We start from the raw sequence: 23696 nt of genomic DNA on the forward strand, positions 1-23696 counted from the left end.
CCTGCCTGAAGCTCAAAGATCAGACTGTACAGCCATCTGCAAACCCACACCAGGAGCGGACAAACTACATCAGGACAGTCATCATCGGCCCGAAGGACACCAAGAAGGAATAACACAGCCTAACCCCAGTTTTTGTATGATACAGTTTTCGGTACAATTTTGTCTAAGTTTTCGTACAATATTGTACATAACAAAGCAGTCCGTTTGCCCCTGCAACTAACGATTAATTTAATAACCGATTAATCGGTGAATTATTTTTTTGATTAATTAAATTTTTACTTTCCACCTCTTAGCAGCAATCCCTTTAGGAATGCATGAATGGACGTTCTCCCTTCCCTCCCCAGAATCATAGCAAAGAGAGCGAGAAAGAGGAATTTCTCAGACACCGAAATTTAAGTAGAGACGTATAAACAATCAACTGACACTGACACATCACAAAACACTCTGCTGCGTATCAACAAGTCACTTGCACAGAATGCTACATGTGCATCACCAATAAATAAATAAGAAATAAATAAACTTTAGGGCCAGGCTTTGCGTTTGGCATCGTCCCGTCTGCTCTGGGGGGGAGGGGCGGTGCCTTGTTTGATGGTCAAGTTGTAAAGCACGTAACGCGATGGTATGGCACGCGCTGGACAGGCACTGCCGTAATACTTATAACGCCAAGGACTATTTACAATTTTCACATTTGAAACTATGTATGTGCACGCGCGCGCTTGTATGTGTTAAAATTTCCCTACAATGCGTAACCTTCTGCACGCTACACTCCTCCAGGCCTGTCACTTCCTCCTTCCTGTCATGTGTGATTTGTGCATTGACGTGATCCCGGCCCAGCTCTTATCAAATGCACTTCTGCCACCTTGTGGGCGTTTTTAGGGCTTAAAAGTGATCTGAAGTGAGTTGAAGAGAGTTGCGTCATTCTCCCCTTTTTGCCTCTCGTGCAAAAAAAAAAAATGGGATTGGGCGTTCGCGTTTATAAAAACGTATAAATACGTCTTAGGTATTGAATGAGTTAAGTGCAATTTTTGCTATTTACTTTCTTGGGGTGTTTTTGTCTTTTGTTTAATTTTATTTAAAAGCTCTTGGCATTCCAATTGCAATGTTAAATGCTTTCAGAAATTAAAAGTTTATTGCTTTGGATACGGTGTACTCGCATTATTACGCTGTATTACATTATCATTACGTTTGGGGAAAAAATGGTCCAGCAAAATTTGTTATGGTGACATGCCAGGGTTATGTGCATTAATTAGTTGCCTCTTTCTGTTTTAATATCTTTAAAAAGCACAGACAAAGGGATTGTGGATGGGCAAAATTTTAAACAAAAAGTGTAGTTTTCCTTGAAGTTACCATTTCTTATCATTTTAAGCAACGAAAGACAAGTTTATCTTACGTTTGAACTAAATTGCATTAATATTGCTCATTAAGAACTAATTCAATCTATTTTTAGAATAAAAAGTACCACACTTTGGACACCCCCATGCTAAATAATAGTACAGTAGATGGTTTTTTTTAGAAAACAACAACAACAACATGTACATTTGAAATGACTTGAGCAAAACAAACAACCGGTGTTGTCCGCTGATGTTTGTTATGCATGTCGTGCGGCTCATTTGCATACCGGAAGAAAGGCTCCCTCTGTCGTCTCACAAATCTCGGTCAGTATTAAGTACGGTCAGTATAAAGCTCTAAAAATCATTTTTATGCGAACTGATTGATGCCATGACGTCGTTGAAGGAGGTATTTACGCAACAGGTGTGTGTGAGTCGAAAGTAAAGCACGAGGACGATGAACAGTATTAAAAGCTAGAAAACAACACGGAAGAAGCAAGCAGGAATGCAAATACTTAAATAACTTTACTTACTTTTGTCAAGAACAAACAATCTCCGCTGCTCGCGACGACTACACCATGATGGTCGCCTGTATCAAATGTTTCACACCTTCCGACAACGAATCGCCTTTTCTCATCGTGTCATCGAAGGACCGTAAAATAAGCGGAGAGCGCTTCCATGATACTTGACAGCCTTTTCCTCTTTGTGGGACTTTTTTAGCGTCTGGAGCTTCAGGAGACAAGACTTCCGCTTAACCCTATCACAATAAAAGGATACGTCAGCCACCGGCTGAGATAGTTTCTTACGGAGTTAAAAGCATAGTACATCGCGAATCATTTGAAGCCACTTTCTTTGATCAAATGGATTACAGTGAACCCATTCGGCTGGGGGTGGATGAATGGATGATTCTTTGTGGTGTCATAAACTTGATCGGCTTTGAACATACAAGGTGTTCCTACAGTCAGGACACAGGCATTTTTCATAAATTATATAATGTGAAATGTGAAAAAAAGTTATTTAAAAATATATACATTTTCAAATGTTTTACTTACATAATTATATTTTTATATATAATTAATATATTTTATTGAATTATATGATTTAAATAATTATCAAATGTATTATGTTTTGGCATAATTATAAAAAATATCAAATAATTTAAATTGTATATAATCTAAATAGTATAATGTAATATACATATAACTACTATAAATACAGCAAAGGACAGTGAAACCAATCGGTTGGATGAATGGATGAGACGTCCTTGTGATGTCATTAAGAACCTTTTATTGACTTTGAACAACAAGGTGTTCGCCAAGTCGGGACGAAAATTCATAAATTATACAGCTATTAAATATGTATTTTTTAAAGTAATATAATAAAAATAATCCAAAGGTTATTTCAAAACAATATTTATTAGTATTTAGGCTGAATCCCAATTCTACCCCTTACCCTTGGTTTACCCCTCACCGAACGGGCAGGCGGAGCTACAACACCCGCTGAGAAGATGGAAGCGCTGAGACCAAAGAAACATATACATTTAAGTAATTAGGCATAATTATTGAGAAACGTCACTCATGGTTCATTATATATGCAATCATTTGCTACTCCACGTAAATATTCTCCATGTTTTGAATTGTTGGCTTTCGCGAGTTATAACTAGCCGGCTAAGACCGATATCTGACTTCACTGCAATCTACTGCATTTAATAAATGATTTGATAGCGACCACATTAGCCTGTTCATTGTAAGTTGTATTTGAAAATAAATCGCTCAGTCTACATTACTGGACTGTCCGAGAATGCCGTGTTTGTGTCCGACCTAAGCGCCCCCTCTCTCGGCCACGGCGGGTGGATATCCCCTGCTCTATACTCCCGAGCTCCGTGGCAGCGAGGAGGCTGCTCGGATGCACCTCGCCCGCCCGTGGCAGGTGGCTTGCCCCGCTCCAGAGTGTACAGTGACGTTGGCGTTTTCTAATCTAATCATTCATGTAAGAAGTCTGTTTGCTGTGAATTACAGCCACCCTAGTTCACCAACAATTGTCATGGTGAGATATGTTTACTGTATTCAGCATATAGTATGGATGATCAGGCAGTGAGCTAAATAAAAGATATAAACAACATGGCCATATGTGTTCAGCACACCACATTATCAAACTCTAGTCAACTTTTGGAATCTACCGTTGTTCCATCTATTTTTTATCATCACTCTATATTTCTTTTCAGCACACCATTACTATATTACTATTACTATTATTATTGTATTTCCAATGAGTTAATAGTTGTGGCCCATCAGTCATGCATATGTGTCAATTCCTGCAGGAGATGCTGAGACAAGTGAAGTCAGCTGCTACAAAATAAAGCACTGCAGGACCTTTCAAAAGCTACAATCTCAGTATGGAAAAGTCAAATACAACAAAATGCAATTCTGGACTTTCTTATAAAACAATCTGAGAGAGAACATCAATGACACGAGGAGAGCGAGGCCAAAACAGGGAGGTTTTTAAACCTTGAAATGCTTGATAAGGTTTATACATTTGTTGAAGACGTTTGTTATACTGTTATTTCTATTTCATATGTATTTTGCTACGTTTTCTATTTTTATAAATGTTGTTACAGTGCTGGTTGTAAGCTGTTTATTACAATTGTTTGTTGTTTTGCAATAAATATCACAGTGTGTACAAATGCGTACCGTTTATTTTTTTTTGAATGTGTTGTGAGGTAGGCTGTACAACATTGAAATAATGTAGACATGTATGCACCTTACTTTATGGAAAGGAACATTTATTATGAACCATTTAATTCTCTCATCTGCCTATTTCGCAGCCAGCAAGCGGTGAAGGGTGATGGCGTAATAACAATCAAGTGGTGTCCCATTTCTTACTGGCTTCTTCCCCTTGGCCCTAGGTTTTAAGGGGTAAGACCTTCGAAGGGAAAGGGCTAAGGGCTAGAATTGGGATTCAACCAGAAATTATATTTTATCTACGGTTTAAAATCTTTAAATGATTAGATTGTACTTTTTAAATAATGATTAAATGTATTTTGTTTTAATGCATACAGGTATAATATAAAAGATTAAATTATTTAAATTTTATACACTGTAAATACAGCAAATGATATTGAAATACAAGGTGTCCATAAAGTAAGGATACAGCCCAAAATTAAATGTTAATTTTAAAATGATGTTTTTAAATGCTTTCAATATATTTTAATTTTTAAATTATTTAATTGCAGTTTTTTAAAATAAATATTAAATGTATTCTTTACTTTTTATGCAGACAGGTATATTACAGAATTCGAAAAATATATTAAAAATATTTAAAATGAAAAAATATATAAAAATACTTGTACTAATATTTATTTCATGGATTTTTAAGTCATTTTGTTGATTCACACATTATACAGCTATTTAAAAAAATATTTAAATTTGTTAGTTGAACATATGTTAAATAATATAATCACATTTAATTTTTATCGGTAAAATTATTGCAGATTTTAGTTGTTTTTATTTCTAGTGTCCATTTTCTATGCTGCTTATCCTAATTAGGGTCGCGGGGGTATGCTGGAGCCTATCCCAGCTGACTTCGGGTAAGAGGCGGCGTACACCCTGGACTGGTTGCCAGCCAATCGCAGTGTTTCTAGTGTTCTTGTTAAATTCTATTTTTAGGATGGGCGACAGACCAATAAAAAAATATACATCCCTGCGGACCACAAACGGCCTCTGGGCCGCGCTTTGGGCATGCCTGCTTTAATTTTATTTTTTTACAGGTACAAACAACTAAAATGAACAAAAACCTGCAGTTCACATCAATGCATTTCTATGGGGGCAACAATAAATTGAAAAAAATGAAATGTTTTCTTTTTACAATTTTATTTCCTTTTCTTATTTGAACACTTCTATAAGCAATGCTATGTGACCTCTTTCAAAAGAAAAAAAAAACTGCTAAATTATTTCAACAGATCATAACTCAAGCATCTGTTTAATGAAACGATTATGGATCAATTCTTCGAGCCGGACCATGATCCTCTGACAGTCAGACACGCACGTACCATCATGACTCTATTCCATCTTTCAAAAAGATGGTACTTTTCAAATAAAGTAAAAGTAAGTAAAATTTACTCTTTTTTTTTACACATTTTTTTAACTTATGTTTTCAGGGAGACAAAAAAATCAGTATAGACAGGATGTGTTAAGCATCCATGTGTACGTTGATGTACCCGAGTACAGTGGAAGCTGTTTATGTCGACATAAGCCCGTCGCCGACATTACCGAAAAACCAAAACTAGCCATTGCTTGCATTGCATTTTATTTGTGACTTTGTTCAGAGACATAAGGAGAATGTGAGGAGATAATGAGATCATTTTTTGTTTGTCGACACATTTTGCAGCTTACTTTGCACTGAACAGGAAGTGACTGTGTGCAGGTTTGAATCCTGTGTGGTTAGACATTTTTCAAACAAATGACCGCTTTGGCTCTCAGTTTACGTCGACTTCAGCGGATACTTGTTTTTAAAGGGATAGTTGGGATTTTACAAAAATCCCAACTATCCCTTTAATAAGAACACGGTGCACCGGGACTTGATGAGTTGGTCCACTCAGACGATGGACATAAGCGCATTCCACTGTACAAGTATCCAGAGTGGTCAAACATGCTGAATGTGAGATTGCTTGATAAGGCCTATGAAGGACGCGGGGGAGGACAACGTCTCACCCCACGTCTTCAACTGGTGTAGTAGCGGTTTTGATTGAAGCCGGCTTGGTTGTAGTGCTGTCCGCCGTGTTGGAAAAACTGTTCAAAGTGTCCTCCTTGGTTCAGATTCAGGCCTCCTCTGCCCCCGCGTCCCCCTCGTCCCCTGCCTCCTCTGCCGCCGCCTCGCTCCTGATGCCAGCCTCCATTCTGGTGGTGGTTGTCATGGTAACCCGTGTGGTAGCCAGACTCTTGGGGGGCTCCTTGGCTGTTTCCTCGATAGGCACCTCTTGCACCGCCTCCTCCGTGATGGACCCCCTCTTGATACTGGCCCTTGTTGTAGCCGCCTCGTCCTCCTCCCGCCCCCTCCCCCCAACCTCCTTGCACCCTCCCGCCTCTGCTGCCTCCTCCCCTGCCCCCCCTTTCGCCGCCGCCCCTCTCATAGCCCCCCCGCCCTTGGGAGTAATGATCGTAACCTCCCCTGCCACCACCATGCCCCCCACCGCCATAGTGTCCGCTACCTTGGGGGGCATCCTGACGCTTTTGCCAGGATGGCATCTCTGGAGGGGGGGGCTCAATCTCACAGGGACGGCCTCCCCTGTCTGGCACTCGACCCATTAAAACCTGTGGCAAAAAAACAGAAAATTAAATGAGTTTTATATTTAATATCTCATAAACTCATTAAAAATTTAACCCCTTCAGTAGCGGCCATTTTAGACCATTTTGACTGATCTTTCAAGGCACACAGAATATTGTGTTCTATGGTTATATAAACATGGAACCTACCAAATGAAACATTAGGCTCCCGTCTTTCATCAGAAAACAAAAGTTAGTTTCTGCTTTTTTCCCTTCTTTAGTAATCAGCAGTAGAACATTGGGAAGTTTCAGGAAAATATCAGTTCTTGACTAAAAAGGGAGAAAACCAGCTTTTTTTTTTTTTAAAGCTACATTTCAAGCATAACTTTCACCTCAACGCACATATTTTTTTGCTTTTGTGTCAGCTCAAATATCTAAACAACTATACCACAACATAAACAACACAAAAAGGGGTTATTTTACATCAAAATACTAATTTACAGGGATGTCCGATATGACGATATTGTCCAACTCTCAATGTACACTCTCAAGTGTACTTCCGTTTCCAGGTCATGAGGTTGTTGCAGCCACTTAGCTACTGCTGAAGAGTTTTTGTTCGTGATTGAGTTGAGAGGAGACTGAATGGTGCCACCTACCTCGACTCCTGTCTCGTTATGAATCGTGTCTCCACATTTGGTGACTGTCGACGCTACAAGCTAACGAGCTAGCTAACGTCGGTCCTATCTGCGGCACACCCACGCCCGTGGTTTCGACATATCAAGCCCAGTTCTGACTGCAAGGAATAACACAGGACGTGATGAAGTATTTCCACGTATTGGCACCGCTGGATGTCTCAATGATGGCAAGTACGGGAGCCCATAGGCCTATACATGCAGCAGTTTTTTTATTACAGATATCAACCGATATTACATTTTTATGCCAATATCGGGCTGATAATGTAAAAGATGTATAAATACATTGTTGGGATTGGGTGTTCGGGATTATAAAAACATATGAACTCCTATTTGGGAGTGAATGAGTTACTTACTAATCCTTTCATTTTTTTATGACTAGAATATGTCGAGGGCCAATAAAAAGCTGCAGCACAAAAGTGAATTCAAGTCCTTCCACCAAGATTACGAACCACTTGCCTCAAAGTACAATGTAGTGGAACCTCATTTTTTGTCATGACTCAACCAAAAGGTCCAACAAAAACTGAAAATGCAGAAACATGCAGAAAACAAAGTAAAATACAGTCATCTCTTGTCACATCGAGGTTCGATTTTCACGGCTTCACTCTCACGTTTTTCAAAAATATATTAATAAATCATGCGGTTTCATTTATACGACCTATTATTAGCACAAAAAATTGCATATTTAAGCAAATTTTACTTATTTTTTACATAAATTAAGCATTTTCAAGCATAAAAATAGCTAAACAAACTAAAATACAAATATATGGCATTCAGTTGATGATATACAGTATTCTACACTGGTCACTAGGTGTCAGTAATGTTACTAATGTTGGGTGGGACACACAAGCACCAGACTTGATCGCCGGAACAACAGGCTTTTATTGCAGGTTTGAATGATCTTGCAACAGGCTCAATAATCTCTAAAAACGGGTTACTGTTGCGGCCGTAACCCATGCCAATCTGAAACTCATTTTTACGACACACACTAGCACGAGTCTCATTTATGTCTTAAAAGGCTTATATTCTCTTATTATAATAATGTCTACTGTGAGGCCGCATGGAGCCAACGTGCTAACCTAGCGGTTAGACCTGGGTTCGAATCTCCGTTGGGCATCTCTGTGTGGAGTTTGCATGTTCTCCCCGTGTGTGCGTGGGTTTTCTCCGGGTACTCCGGTTTCCTCCCACATTTCAAAAACATGCATGTTAGGTTAACTGGAGACTCTAACTTGTCCATAGGTATGAATGTGAGTGTGTATCCTGTCTCTCACCCGAAGTCATGTGGCATAGGCTCCAGTATACCCGTGACCTTAGTGAGGATGAGTGGCATAGAAGATGGATTGATAGTAATAGGAGTTTAAAGGTGTCTATGGGGTGTTATTTCATGTCTAGAGGGCTGTAATAATGTTAAAAACTGGTTTTCAATGTTGTAAACAGGTTTTAAATGTAAAAAATACTCAAAATAATAATAATAAATAACCGGTATTCTGTATTGGTCTTGAGAAGCAGGAAGCAATCAGCTTCATCATGCATCCCTAGTCCTATGCCAAAACTGTGAAGGCAAGTGGTAGTTCCTTTCCTGTTGCCCCTCCCCAACTTTCTTGCATTGTTTTTATTGATTATAGCATAACCACCACTCACGCTGCTTAGCAATACTGATGAAGGTAACAATACTACAACACACGTCAAAATAAATGGACAAGTTTTCAGAGAAATTACCCCTTTGGCTCTCACATTTTATGCTGGAAAAAAAATGATCAAACATGTGTGTCAACGTCGACTTAAGGCCCTGTCACATCTTGACGATTTAGCCAGCTTACGCCAACGTATGAAAAATTTGGCCAATACGCTGGCGTACGTCGAATAAGTTATGGGCAAGTTTTGTATATGTTAACAGCACGCGGAAGCACGCCGGCATACGTCGTAGTACGTCTAAGTCGTCCAAAAATTTTGTGAATGCACAAAACTTTTCTACGTATGTCAACGTATGATTCATACATCCCGTATCTGCGTTATACGAGTTATGCCATCGTTGACACCCGTTCACACACGTTATTTGTAAGTTATGCACAAGTCACGTCTACATACCTTGAAACAAAACTATCTTAGCTTGACCAGTAGAGGGCACTGTGACACTGGGAATGGAACTAACATTTTTTTATTTTTTTGCGCTTTGTCTGAGAGAAACAATGCACGTTTTAATCAAGCATTATTGATCACGTCAACATAAAGTGCATAGGAGTATTTACATTCAAAAAGAAAGGAGAGATAAAGCATGTTACTGTCCAAGTTATCGTTAGGTTTGATGCACTGTCAGTACTGGTCAAGTATGGAATCACAGGAGTGTCAAAATTAAAAGTGAATACATGTGGAAATACAAAGAGAAGCAATAATAAAAAAATATACAAATGTAGTCATATGATTTCTGCATTATCTTTGTTTTTTCCATGTTGGCGTCGCTTTTCCTGTTTTGTCTTTGTCATTACTAAATGCAATGACAAAACGCAAGTGGAAAAGACACATACAAAACAGGAAAAACAACAGCAAATTGGAAAAAACAAAGACAATACAGAAAAAACAATGACAAAATGGAAAAAGAATATGACTACATTTGTATATATTTTTTTTATTATTGATTCTCTTTGTATTTCCACATTTGTATATTTTTGTATTATTAATTCCCCTTGTATTTCCACACGTATTCCCTTTTAATTTTGGCACTCCTGTGATTCCATAGTCAAGCTGCTGACTTATCTGCTAATGTAAACACGACGGTCTCCATCTCCTCTCAGCCAAAGCTTGCCAAGAAGACAGTTTTGTCTCAAGGTATGTTGACGTATTACGACTTGTGCATATCTTACAAATAACGTGTTTGAACAGGTGTCAACGATCGCATAACTTATTGCCCGCGGATGCGGGACGTATAAATCATCGTTGACATACGTCGAAAAGTTTTGTGCATGCACAGAATTTTTTGGACAACTTAGACGTACGACGACGTATGCCGGCGTGCTTCCGCGTGCTGTTAACATATACAAAACTTACCCATAAGTTATTTAATGTATGCCAGCGTATTGGCCAAATTTTTTATACGTTGGCGTAAGCTGGCTAAATCGTCAAGTTGTGACAGGCGTTGGCCGTTGGGCATAAATTGTAAACACCGGCAACACGCTACGCATTTGTTGATATAAGTTGTCTATAAGTTACTAATACGTCATGTTTACGTCGACCTCGTTATGATTACGCTATGTATACGCCCAAAATTGAAAAAAAAAACAAAAACTGTCGGCAGTTCAACGTATGCCATCAAAATGATCACGTCAGGCATGCGCTGCCTAAATCGTCAAGGTGTGACAGGGCCCTTAAGTGAGCACTTTATAGTAATAAGAACGCAGTGGACCAGGACTTGATGGGTTGGTCAACTTAGTTAAGTTGTGGACCACTGTTCCACTGTAATAATGGCGTGGGGCATGTTTTTAATTTTTTGTATTTTTTTTTTTTTTTTTACCAAAGCACTGTACTCTGTATACTGTACTGTACTTATTCTTTGGGATATTTTAACTTTTATTATACTGGTAATGTAGAAACTCACCTTATTAATGGAACAAGCAGTCTTCTCTCGTGACTTGCCACTGCTTGTACGGAGGATTTTTGACATGTCTTGTCGGGCTGCAAAAAGGTGGGCAACAGAGATTTTGCTTTTGGTGGCAAGGGCAGAACGTAGGGGCTGATAAACTTTGCCCAACTTCTCAGCATGCGTCTGCGGAGGACAGAAAAAAATAATTTAAAATCACATATTTACCCCATTGGCCCAAAGCTAAGCATGCTGTGTTTTTTTCCCTACAGGTCAAGGTCTAGAGCAAACATGTCTAACTCAGGCCCAGGGGCCACATCTGGCCCACGCTGCAATTTCATTCGGTCCGTGGAACTGTTTGCTAAATAGCATTGGGTTGGCCCACCTCGCGGACTTTATCAAACAAAGTGCTAACAGCAATCAGTGTATGGTAATTAAGCGATTCCTCCGATATACAGTGTTGTGAAAAAGTGTTTCCCCTTCCTGATTTCTTATTTTTAGTTTGTCATATATAGAAATATACACACACACACACACATATATGTATACACATATATATACATATACATATATACATATATATATATATATATACATATATATATACATACATATATATATACATATATATGTATATATATATACACACACACATATATACATATGTATATATATATACATACATATGTATATATATATGTATAAATATGTATATATATATATATACACATATATATACTGTATATACATATATATATATACACTGTATATATATACAGTATATATATATATATATATATATATATATATACTGTATATATATACAGTATATATATATATATATATATATATATATATATATATATATATATATATATATATATATATATATATATATATATATATACACATACATATATATATATATACAGTATATATACATATATATACATACATACATACACATACACACACACACACACACACACACACACATATATACTGTATATATAAACTAAAATCTTCCCTCACCCACCCGCCATCTCCCCTGGTAGCGTGGGTGGTCTGTTCATCTCAAGCTCGGATCCTCTACCAGAGGCCTGGGAGCTTGAGGGTCCTGCGCAGTATCTTAGCTGTTCCTAGGACTGTGCTCTTCTGGATGGAGATGTCTGATGTTTCTCCAGGTATCTGCTGGAGCCACTTCTCCAGTGTGGGGGACACAGCCCCCAGTGCTCCTATGACCACGGGCACCACTGTTGCGTTCACCTTCCTGAGCCCTCGGTATTTCTCTAGTTTCTCGTGTTGCTTTTTCCTGATATTGCCATCAGTAGGGATGGCTACATTGATCGCAATGGCTGTCCTCTGCTGCTTATCCATGATCATTATGTCTGGTTGGCTGGCTACAACCATCTCATCTGTCTGTATTCGGAAGTCCCACAGGATCTTAGCCCTCTCATTTTCCACCACCTTGGGAGGTGTTTCTCATTGCGATCTAGGGGTCTCCAGTCCATATACTGCACAGATGTTTCTGTACACTATACCGGCTACTTGGTTATGGCGTTCCATGTATTATTTTCCTGCCAGTAACACCCTGCTGCTAGGTGCTGGACTGTTTCAGGGGCCTCTTTGCACAGCCCTCTTTGCCCTGCACCTGGGATCCTGCCTGGTGTGGTAGATCTGGGCCTCTATTGCTCTGGTGCTCAAGGCCTACTCCTGCGCTGCCATGATTAGCGCCTCTGTTCTGTATAAGCCTCAGGGTTCAAAGTTAACAAAAAAGCAGCGGCTTATACACCAAAATTTACGATAAATTACTGGCGTAATGATTGATGGTTTTTGGAGGTGTTTTAATGTTTTTTGTAGCCGGAATAGGTGTGTCCAATTACGTGCATTAATTAGCTACTTCTTTTTATTTGTTTTTATATCTTTAGAACGCACAGAAAAGAGAAAGACATGCCTTTAAGAGTAGCGATGACATGATACAGTATTTGGTAAGGACAAAGCTACAGGTACAGTTTGTCAAATCCAACTTTGTTTGAGCTGTTCTTCCCTCCAGGTGTGCACAAACTACAGTTCAATCTAAATTTAAAACATAATATATACAAAAAGCTATCAGTTATTGGCACCACTATCGGGCTTGAGAAGAACAATCGGCTTGAAAAAAAAAAATTGTGTATCCCGAGTAATCTCTGAACAACTGAACCGCTATTGCCTTCAAAAAATGAACTGATGGTGATTTTAAGCACTCCCATCAAGTCCTCTGGCACGGCCCAGGAAGGCAATGACAATGACAGACCACGTACCTTCGCTCTTTCTGACCAACCAAAAGACTGCACGGTCACATCCAGGCGTTTCAACAGCATCTTCCTTCGCACTTCATATTCGTTCACAAGTGCTTGGTTGATGACTTCAATCTTTTCCTGTGAAGGGAATAGGCAACACTGTGTTCATTTTACTTTAGTGTACTTCAACAGTAGTTCTTCACCGTTTCCCATGAGTTACCATGTGCACAGGTCCAAAGGCTTTCTTCAACAGGGGCTCTCCAATATGACTTGGCGGTACTCCGCATGTGGCTTTTTTCAGCTAACATATATGACAAAATGCATAGTGTGAGAAAAACAGTGACAGTCGATAAACAAATAGCATACAGTAAATATACCGGGGGGACTGGATTAACTGGGAATCAACATCATGAAATAAGTGTTCATTGTTTAGACAGCTGAGCAGGACCTGTTAATTGACTTCATGTGTTGATTTGTTATTAGGGTTGTGAACGATAAACCGATGCGATCGGGTATGCCGTTTGACAAGCTATCGGTAGCAGCCTCCTGGGGTGATACTTAGAAATACTTAGATTTATCAATTGCAGACACATGCACCCAATAACCACCCTTTAACCCTTTAAGCACCATAGTTGCACAATTTCGACAACAACATTGCTGAATTTAACAAGCCATAGAGACAAATACGATGCCTCATGGCGTTACTACTTTACACCAGGAGATGGCAGACATCTGTAACTTCAATCTGAGCAACATTGGTGGGCTTTTTTGTATGCAAAGTTCAGGAGTTTAATGAGTTTGAACTCCAGCATGCTGGCGGCAGCGCGTCCGCTCGCAGGACAAAAGCAGTCCAAAAGCAGGACATTCTGGAGGGATGCTTTGCTTCACTGTGTTCGGTGCGGCAGGAGGGGACGTCCCAGAGGAAGATTTTACTCCTCAAAGCTTGCTCTTCTGCAGCTCAAAAGTCTCGGGCGAGACACTTCACCCACTTTGCCTCCAGTGCTGTCCACACTGGCGTATGAATGTTTGGTTGCCTATTCACTAACCCCCAAAGTTACGAGTGTGATGTATTATACAGTATATAGTTTTTTATGTTTTTGTCATGTTATTTGATAAATATTGATTGTGAACCGCTACAGATCTTGTAGTGTAGAGGTTTGGCGTTATTGAGAGAAGATGTATAGGAAAATATAGGGTTATCTGGGTTTCTTGCTTTAGTAATATTTCTCCATTCTGTAATGCTGCGCATTGTTATACAGTAATCCTTCATTTATGGTAGTTAATTGGTTCCAGACTCGACCGTGACGAGTGAATTTTCACGAAGTAGGATTCCCTATTTATACATGCAATATTTCCTCCGTAGTTGGAACAGAGAAGACCCATTTACAACCTTCTAAATACGGCTTATTAGAGCACTCCAGATATGAAATAATACCCCTATAGTCACCTTTACACTCCTATTACCCATTATAGTAGACATTCTGTAACAAATGCAAATAAGCCACTTTCGACATAAATACTGTAAGACTCATGCTCTTTTGTGTTGCTATAAATGTGTTTCCTCGGGGGAGCAGAGTGAGTTATGGCCGCAACAGTAATCTGTGCTTTTATTAGGGATTTTTGTGTTGTGAGATCATTCAAACCTGCAATAAAAGCCTGTTGTTCCCGCGATCAAATCTGATGTGTGTGTTTCACCCAACATTACAGTAACATTACTTACACCTAACGACCAGTGTAGAATACTATATATCGCCAACGTCTGAATGCATTTTTGAATTCCTTATATTTGCATGTTAGTTATTTTAGCCATCTTTATGCTTGGAAATGGCTTAATTTAGGCAAATAAACACCTAAATTTGCTGAAATATGCATTTTTTTTAATAATAATAGTTCGTATTCAACCACAAGACATCATGATTTATTCATTAATATTTTTTGGAAAAATTGTTACACAGTGAAGCCATGAAATTTGAACCGGACCGTGACGAGGGATAACTGCCTTATTGTGTGTTATTGGTAGTTTGTATAATTGTGACATGATCATGGTGGTATGAAGAGGACACCGTCTGCAACTTTTTTTTTTTTTTTTTTGCATTGAATCTCTGTTACAATAAGCTACCATAAAAATGGTGGACTGTTGATGTCTGTGTAAACTAACAGAATCAGCTGGGGATCAAATACCTGCTGTATATGCAGTCATTTATATAAACTTGAATTTTGACAATTTTGACCTGAGTGAATTAAAGACAATGGTAAATACATTTTAACTATACGTGTTTTTAAAAAGCATTAAAAATGTACGTTGTACAGTCATTTCACTCTGGAGTAAGAACATTTCAAATAAACCATTTCGTAATAATGACCTGTAAATTACCAAACTGACCTTCTTCTCAATGCCACTGAATAACTGGAACATGGTGATGTTGGCTGGAGGTTTGGACATGCCCAATGCTACGCAGATGCCCTTCAGCTCCTGGAAGGCAGGACTGTCAGATTCCTGGGCCGTCTTCTGAGGTCTGTTTACCAGGATCATCCTCGAAGCCTCGAGCTCGGATACCAAAAACGCTGAGAAGATAGTCACATTTAGTTACTGGAAAATACTAGTAATAATAACACCACTGGTGTGCAGTCAGAGCCAGCAAGGCCTTCTCGGCTGGCCTAAACACCATCAGAAGCACTGACCTACATTTGCAACTTAAATTCTATTATTTCTTTCATGAAATTGTATGCAGTGCGCTTGAATGCATCATAAAAGCCTCGCCTCCTCAAACCCACCAGGCAATAAAATTAGGAATTGCGACAATTTTACATAAATTACAGTAAATTCTAGTGTATACGCTATTTTTTTCTTAAACTTTGAACCCTGCCTGTGCCTTATACAGCGGTGTGGCTAATTTATGGCTAAATTCTAATTTTAAGGAGGTGGTTAACAGTATAACAACATAACAGTCTGACTCACGGTGTCATCTTACGGAGAACACTTCACTAACATTAAATTCATCAACCAGCAACTTTACACTCTAAAGGTATATCTCAGAAATATAAAAAAATGTACCAATACAGGTTTAAAATGAAAAACAAAAAAAACATTTTAAAGTTTTCCCATGAGACATTGCGTCTGAGCAACACATTCATTGGGACTCTGCAATGACGTCAGAGGCAGCATTGAAGTGCCGTCCACTATTTTGCTGCTTGTCCTCCAATGAAAGGGTTTTCTCAAACAAAATGCATTCTGGGAAAACTTTAAAATGTTTTTATTTTCCCAATGTAAACTCATATTGGGACATGTTTATATATTTCTGAAGCACACCTTCTGAGTGTTAAGTTGCTGTGCGATGAATGTAGTGTTAGTAAAGTGTTCTTAGTAAGGTAACACTATGAGTCAAACTGTTATGTTGTTATACTGTTACATACTGTATAATGATCTCCTGCGATTTCAATGGGTTGACAAGCTTGTTGGGACTGCATGATGGCTCATTATTGGCTCCTGTCAAATAAGGAGCTGCCTGGTCCTCACGGACTCGTGCGTGCCAGAATATTGTATATATTAAATATTTTATGAAGTCGACACGTGCGGCTTATATACCGGTGCAGCTTATATATGCATATATCTGTTTTTTCCTCTAAATTTTGTGTGTGCCACTTATACACCGGTGTGGCTTATACACTAGAATTTAGACGCCATGTGTAGTTATGAAGTTCAACTATTTTCTCCAGCACAGAAGAAAGCCATCTGTATTTTTTCCTCACTAATACAATAACATCTACAAAAAAAATGTCAATTAAGATTCTAAAAAGATAAGGTGCAAAGGAAACAAAGGATATCACAGTTGTGTGCAAGTTCCTCAAAAGTACACGAGCACTGGCTCAGTGAGTGAAGTTAAGTGTGCTATGTTGGCTTCTGCAAAGGTTCTTCAGGGATTAGGTGCACTCCCCCAAAAAAAACAAAAATGTGGGAAAAAAAATACTGTAGTCGTACAGAGTAGCAGTAGACAGTCATTCCTGTTGAGAAAGCGTTGGGTGACATCTCCACTGGTGAGGACGGCGTAAGGACAAGTCAGCTCAGACAACAAACCACTCATCTCCAGCTGGAAGCTCTCTGCCTCGCTTGGACCTGCAGCACGTCAAATAGGAAACATCTCATATCCTTGTCCTCGTGCAACATTCAACAATGCAGTGAAACTCGTTTATGTTGACGCACCTCGGACTGGTGTCGACATAAGTGAAACTAGCACTGCTTGCACTTTTACTTTGTCCACAGACATAAAGGAGAATGGGTAGGCCTGTCACGATAACAAATTTTGTTGGTAGATAATTATGCTAGAAAATTATTGTCGATAATCGATTTTATTGACCATTTTTTTCATTAATTGTCATGAGAGGTGCAATTCACATTTGAGCCACAAGACGGTACTACTCAAGTGTAGTGTGCGATGTACCTGTGTGCAACATTAGCTTGACACAGAAGTTGCCTGTATGTATGTTTATGCAATGCAGCCATTGCACTGCGTTGTCTGTGAGAGCGAATCATTTTGCACTGTTTTGTTTATATTTGCCAACCAAACACTCAGCGTTGACTGGCACCTCCGTCGGTAGTTTTTTTCCCCAGCTGAGAAAACTGTCCGTGTCAGTCGTCGGTGTTCATACACTCACGGTGTTCATTCTGTTTAAAACCGAAATTTTCCTTCACTGGGGCTGTCGGCTGTGGCAGTCGCCTCAGAAACCATCGCTTCTGCGCCTTCATTCGTGTTAGCGGATGCTGCCTCACGACGCTAACTGCTAAACCCTCTGTATCCACTCACTAGTAGCACCGCCTCTGCAAAGAGGCTGAATGAGATGAGGGTTCACTCTCTCTGTTCATTCCACTATAGAACCAATGCGCACAGACAGATGCAGAGTGAACCCTCTTGTCATCCAGCCTGTGTGGCACAGAGAGACGAGCAGAAGAAACACACACGCATACATGCACATGTCAATTTATCGAAGGCGTCCTGTTTTTTGCTTTGTTTTTTATCGTTCGATTAATCGATTACCGTGACAGGCCTAAGAATGAGTGATCAAGGATGATTATTTGTTCACCCGCTTTTCCTCCATTTGCTTATTTAGATTCTTATGTTTTCATATATTTTATGCTCTTATCTAACAGAGCTGCTGTGGCAATTCTGTGGTATGTTTTGACTACAATGAAAATAACATTTTCGTACATACGAAAATCTTTTTTTCCGGTGGCTAACAAGGTTAAAAGAAAATTTAATGGGTGCATTTTGTTAGTCGCTGTGGTAGAATCCAAATTAATACTGCCATGCTTTCATTTTGCATCTTACTTTGCACTGAACAGGAAGTGACTATTTGCATGTTTGAATGCTTCGTAAGCAGACAGTTAAGTTGCTGTTTTGTTTTCATGCTGCTTAGTGATCATGTTGACGATACGACTCGGTGTTTCCCTGGTGGTAGGCTGGGGGCTGTCATCATCTCATTTGCATAATTGGCGATGATGCATGTGCTTGTAATTTTTTTTTTTTAGAAAGGGTTAAAAAAAGAAAACTTTTACATGCAAGACTGTCAAATGATTATGTTTTTTAAATCAGATTAATCACAGTTTTCAAATTAATTCATCACGATTAATCACCATTTGCAACTACATCTGAAATATGCCCATTTTTTCTATTTTATTGAAAGAAAGATCATCTACAGGGCAGGATTATATAATGTATATCTGTATGTATTAAAAGCTCCAAATTAACTGAAAATTTAAATCAAGCTAAAAGAGCACACATGTCTGAAAATGTATTTACTTAACACTAGTTTAATAGCAGCAGAACATGTGAATGACACTTGTCAACATAAGCGGGTTCCACCGTATAAAAATGTCATTTAATTTGGATTCATTGTCCACAGACATTGCAGTGAGTGTTGCATTTATTAATTGGAGCTTTGCGGGAAAAAACACTGGAAATCTTACAGTTTGTGGCGTGGACATTCTCCCCCAGTTTACAGTAAAGTCTGAGCTCTGACACAATCCATGCACAGAGCTTTGTAAACTCCGGTGAAGCAGCCCCACCGGTCACACTTGCATCCAGAGCCCCATCTTCAGATACCGGGCCTTGATACCTACAATGAGAACAACATTACAATACTTAGGCCAAGTCACAACTCCATTCTATCCTTCAGCATAGATGTGCTATTATACCTAGTTGTGTTTAGGAAGCTCTGTCAAGATAAACCATAAAGACACTAAACAACAACAAAGAAACCAGAAAAAGGTACAAGAAAAGAACATGACAGTCACATATGCATGTAAAATGAGGCCCATAAATTTTACCAACACTTTGCAATGCACCCAAACATCATGACAAAAAAAGAGTAAATAAAATCTAACATAGCGGTGCCCAAACTTTTGTATGAAAGCCTGTTTCCGCCACTGAAAGAAAAAAATCCCAACAGTAAATACTAATTACGATAAAAAGTCAAAATTATGAGACAAGGAAGTCATAATTATGAGATAAAATGTAAAAATTACAAGTTAAAAATTCATAATAATGAGATAAAAAGTCGTAATTAAGACATAGGAACGTGATAATTATGAAAGGAAAGTCACAATTACGAGATAAAAATCACAAATTATGAGATCAAAACGAGAATAATTCCTTTATTATCATGCATTTATAAAGTCGACTTAAGCGTGTGAATGAGATGGCCTATTTTCAGACAGAAAACACAAAAAAACATACTTGTGCGGCGTCACAAACGCTGCATCGCAAATGTGCGGGGATTCACTGTATCTCATTAATAAATAACGTGTTTTATTTTTACAATATTGATATTTAGAATGGTGTCTCATGTTTATATAACATAGTACATTTGGAATCACCAAAAAATATGACAGACTGGCGATAAAAGGTGCAAAAATTACTCACATTACCCTATTGCCAAAAGCTCACCTCTTTTTGTGTTACTGTGTACATATCAGTCTTATCGTGTAAATATTCAGTCATGTTTTCATGTATGTTACTATTATATTGGATTTGTATCCTGTTTGTGCTTAAATTGTTGTTGTAAATTATACCATTGGTGTTGCAGACGCCATATGGATCCCCCTAATGTGGATCCAAATAAACTAAACTTCGGCGTGTGCCAATAAAAAAAAACGCTGCGGCCCCAAAATGGCGCCCGGGCCGCACTTTGGATAGTGCTTATCTCGCGAGAGTAACCGGGAAAATTATGTGGTGGATCAGAATGGACATTTCACCTGCAGGACCTTCAAATCCGATTCGTTAGAAAAGCACAGACGTTATAAAGAAGCCGCTGGTCGGTCCTTACGACGTTATAAATGTCATCAATAGTTGAATAGACTGCAATGAATGTCTGACCACCGTTAGCAAGCACAGCTTTAGCTCAAACACACCACGTCACGTTGGCTTCATGGATGGCGAGCAACTGAAATGCCAGTTGTGTTATTTAATACGAACGTGTGTATTTTTTTTCCTTCACTTACCCTAAATCTTCAAGAGAGACGATAATATCATTCTCCATAGTAAGACTTTTTGTGTATGTTATAAATATTACAAAATGTCAAAATCACTTCAGTGAACCAGCTGGACTGCCAGCGGCTGACGTCTTTTTCGCTCGATTTACTAGTGAAGCACTGTGCTGGACGGGTGCACTAACGCCAACTAGTGGCTGGATTGTGCCATGAAACCACTTTTAATAATGATTTTAATTTAATAATAATGTACAACACATTACATATATTATATTACATTACATATAAAATTAGATATCATAATTGCAATCTTACAGATCAGTTGTAATGTAATCGTAAAAACAAGTCAGTAACTGGAAAACATTCGTATTCCTAACGGTCAGCCTTCCTGTTTTCGCCGGAATATTTCCTCCTTTCCCAGCGTCTTTCCGTTTTAGTCGATTTTCGCATTTTTCTCGTATTTTAACTTTTATCGGGAGAAAAAACTTTCCAGCTTCCGGTCTGCTGCTAGGGCACAGACAAAGATACACGCTGCATCGAGTGGGTTTGTCCACTGCTGCGATACGTCAACGTTGCCGCCATATTGGATGTGTCAAGGTTGCTTTGTAATGAATACAAGTAAATGTACTTACTTGCATCAAGCGCCTTTCTACAAAGAAATTTAATTTTAATAAATTCCTCATTATTTGGTGTTATACCTGTTTTCCAAGTATATTAGTGCGTGTGTGAATGTATAAACGAAAGGAATTAATTTAAATTTCTTTGTAGAAAGGCGCTTTATGAAAGTAATGTAGCGTCCAAGGTGTAGGGTGTATAGAGTCACTCTTTGCAGGACAAAAACTCACGAACTTGTGCTCTTTGGAGAGGACATGTTGGCTCCGTTATTCAACACCACATGAGACAGCCACACCAAATTACAAAAGTCACCTCTTTTTTGATGACATCATCTGTGCACCCCACTGAACAGGCATGACCAATCAACTTTTGTCAAATCCAACTGTGACATGTGTCTCCCCTTACACAAAGAAATGTCCACCTTTCTGCAGAAACAAAAGCATCCATAACATGAGGCATGTAGCAGATAGCAAAAAAAAACATAGGTATACAAACATATTCATATAACATGCACAGCAAATAGCAAATAGCATACAAAACAGTCATCACTCCACAAACACAAGAAGGAAATAGAAATATGATCTGCACAATCCTTAAACCGCACATGAAGGCCTACCAACCCGTGACAGCCTAGGTGGGGTAAACTTCATAAGCAAGATGAGCCGTCAATGGCGTACCGTGCAGGTGTCATAGGGCCTCAGGCACCAAAACAGCCGGAACCACCAATTGTGCTCTTTTTTCCCCATCAGGCCGTGCCACAACTCTGCACAGCAAAACTGAAACTCATGCCAGAGCCTCTTGAAAGCCCGGCTAGAGTTCCTTAACCTCCGTCGAGGTGGGCTCCGACTCACCTCGAGCCAGGCAAAAACCTGTCTGACTTCAGCATCCCCCTGTTGGAGCTCCAGGATCGTGGAACCATTGTGTGACAGCGTGTAAATTACTGGTCCCAGCTTGGGGGTCAGACGGCAAGCCGGACTCCAGGCAGTGGCTGGGGTCGGCAGCAGGTGTCGTGGTATGGATCTCCAGGGCACACGCGGGAACGGGCGTATCTGCATCCTCATCCACTCGGACAATCGCCCACAGCTCGGATGTAGACCACCGATGCTCGACAGCTGTGAGGGTGCGACTAGCATAAGCACCAACAGCCACCAATGTCTTTGCAGGACAAAAACTCACAAACTTCTGCTCTTTGGAGAGGACGTGTAGGCTGCGTTTATTCAACACCACATGTGCCAGCCACACCAAATTACAAAAGTCACCTCTTTTTTTATGGCATCATCTGTGCACCCCACTGAATCTGCATGACCAATCAATTTTCATCAAATCTAACTGTTACAGTAAGTACATTTGCTTGTATTCAATTACAGCGCTGCCTTAACACATCCAATATGGCCGCAGTGTTGATGTACGGCTCAGCAGCGCTGGATACGGCGTCCATCTATGTTTATGACGCTAGGGCATCAACGGTGAAGTACATCATGTAGCCGGTAAAGTCAAGCCTTCAAAATAAAAGAGCCACGACAGTAAAATAACGCACAGTAGGTCGAGTCGGATCAGCGCCTGGGCGCTGGTGGGGAGGGGGTACAAGTTGAAAATCTGCTGGGAGGCCATATTTACCGTATTTTCCTGAAAATGTTCCTGATTTACGAATGCAAATGTTAATAGGTATGTATTGCATTAGCTAATAGCTATTATCCTATTAGCTATTGCTGGCACTGTGTTGCATAGGAAAGCCAAGAACATCACCTCCGACCCCACTAACCCAGCACACCATGTATTCACACTCCTACCATCAGGTAGAAGGTACCGGAGCATCACATGCAAAACCACACGTTCTAGGGACAGCACCTACCCACAAGCCATCCGCCACTTGAATATTCGCTAACACTTACTGGACTCCACCACCGACCTACTGCCTCTTCTGCCTAGTTTGCACGCTGTTACTCCAGCAGCCCTGTACAACCATGCACTTTTACCATTGCACTTTTTCAATGTTCGTACGCTGTTATTCCTGTCTTCTATGTGCTGTTTTTGACCCCTCCTTAGTTTTGTCTCTCGAGTTGTATTGTCGTGATTGTATTGTCAAACTGTGAGCACACCAAATACATTCCTAGCAACTGTATACCTGTACTGTTGATATGGCTAATAAACTTGAAACTTGAAAACTTAGTACATACAGCGTTGTTGCTATTGTAAACCTAATATCCCTGAGGGCACTCGCCGAAGGGATCAATAAAGTCCTCTCTAAACGAATATGAAATTTGCAAAGCAGTGTAATGACCCATAGGGGTGTTACGTGTTGTGTTGTGTGCGTGTTGCCATGAAAAGATGTGTTCCCGGGTTGGAGGGAGTGAAAAGGGACACGGACAAGAAGTGACGGCATGAATCCCCCATGTTGGCAGAGCTGCTGGAAGTTAGTTTAGCATGGGTTGCGGCCGTGACAGTAGCCCATGTTAGGGATTAT

The 23696-nt window shown here is 39.6% G+C and overlaps 2 protein-coding genes across 4 annotated transcripts in view; both read right to left on the reverse strand.

Moving 5' to 3' along the window:
- Positions 1 to 2088, reverse strand: part of LOC129192308 (ras and Rab interactor 2-like) — a 51780-nt gene extending 49692 nt beyond the window's left edge. For all 3 annotated transcript variants that reach the window (XR_008573405.1, XM_054796193.1, XM_054796194.1), the window contains exon 1: positions 1862 to 2088. The gene's annotated coding sequence lies outside the window, so the exon portion shown is untranslated. The remainder of the gene's footprint in view (positions 1 to 1861) is intronic.
- Positions 2089 to 5173: 3085 nt separating this feature from the next.
- Positions 5174 to 20790, reverse strand: fam98a (family with sequence similarity 98 member A). Its single transcript, XM_054797516.1, has 8 exons — positions 20630 to 20790; positions 19097 to 19245; positions 17114 to 17248; positions 15518 to 15699; positions 13355 to 13435; positions 13156 to 13272; positions 10874 to 11041; positions 5174 to 6637 (listed from the first exon to the last, which is right to left on the reverse strand). The coding sequence occupies exons 1-8, from the start codon at positions 20665 to 20667 to the stop codon at positions 6047 to 6049; spliced, it is 1461 nt and encodes a 486-aa protein (XP_054653491.1). The 5' UTR covers positions 20668 to 20790; the 3' UTR covers positions 5174 to 6046.
- Positions 20791 to 23696: the final 2906 nt, after the last annotated feature.

Source organism: Dunckerocampus dactyliophorus, chromosome 13 (assembly GCF_027744805.1).
Source record: "Dunckerocampus dactyliophorus isolate RoL2022-P2 chromosome 13, RoL_Ddac_1.1, whole genome shotgun sequence".
NCBI lineage: Eukaryota > Metazoa > Chordata > Actinopteri > Syngnathiformes > Syngnathidae > Dunckerocampus > Dunckerocampus dactyliophorus.

Coding starts and splice junctions, on each gene's coding strand:
- fam98a (XM_054797516.1), bottom strand. CDS start 20,667: ATGGAGAATGATATTATCGTCTCTCTTGAAGATTTAGG. Junction 19,246..20,629: donor GTCTCTCTTGAAGATTTAGG/GTAAGTGAAGGA, acceptor TTCTCATTGTAG/GTATCAAGGCCCGGTATCTG. Junction 13,436..15,517: donor TCAGTGGCATTGAGAAGAAG/GTCAGTTTGGTA, acceptor CATATATGTTAG/CTGAAAAAAGCCACATGCGG.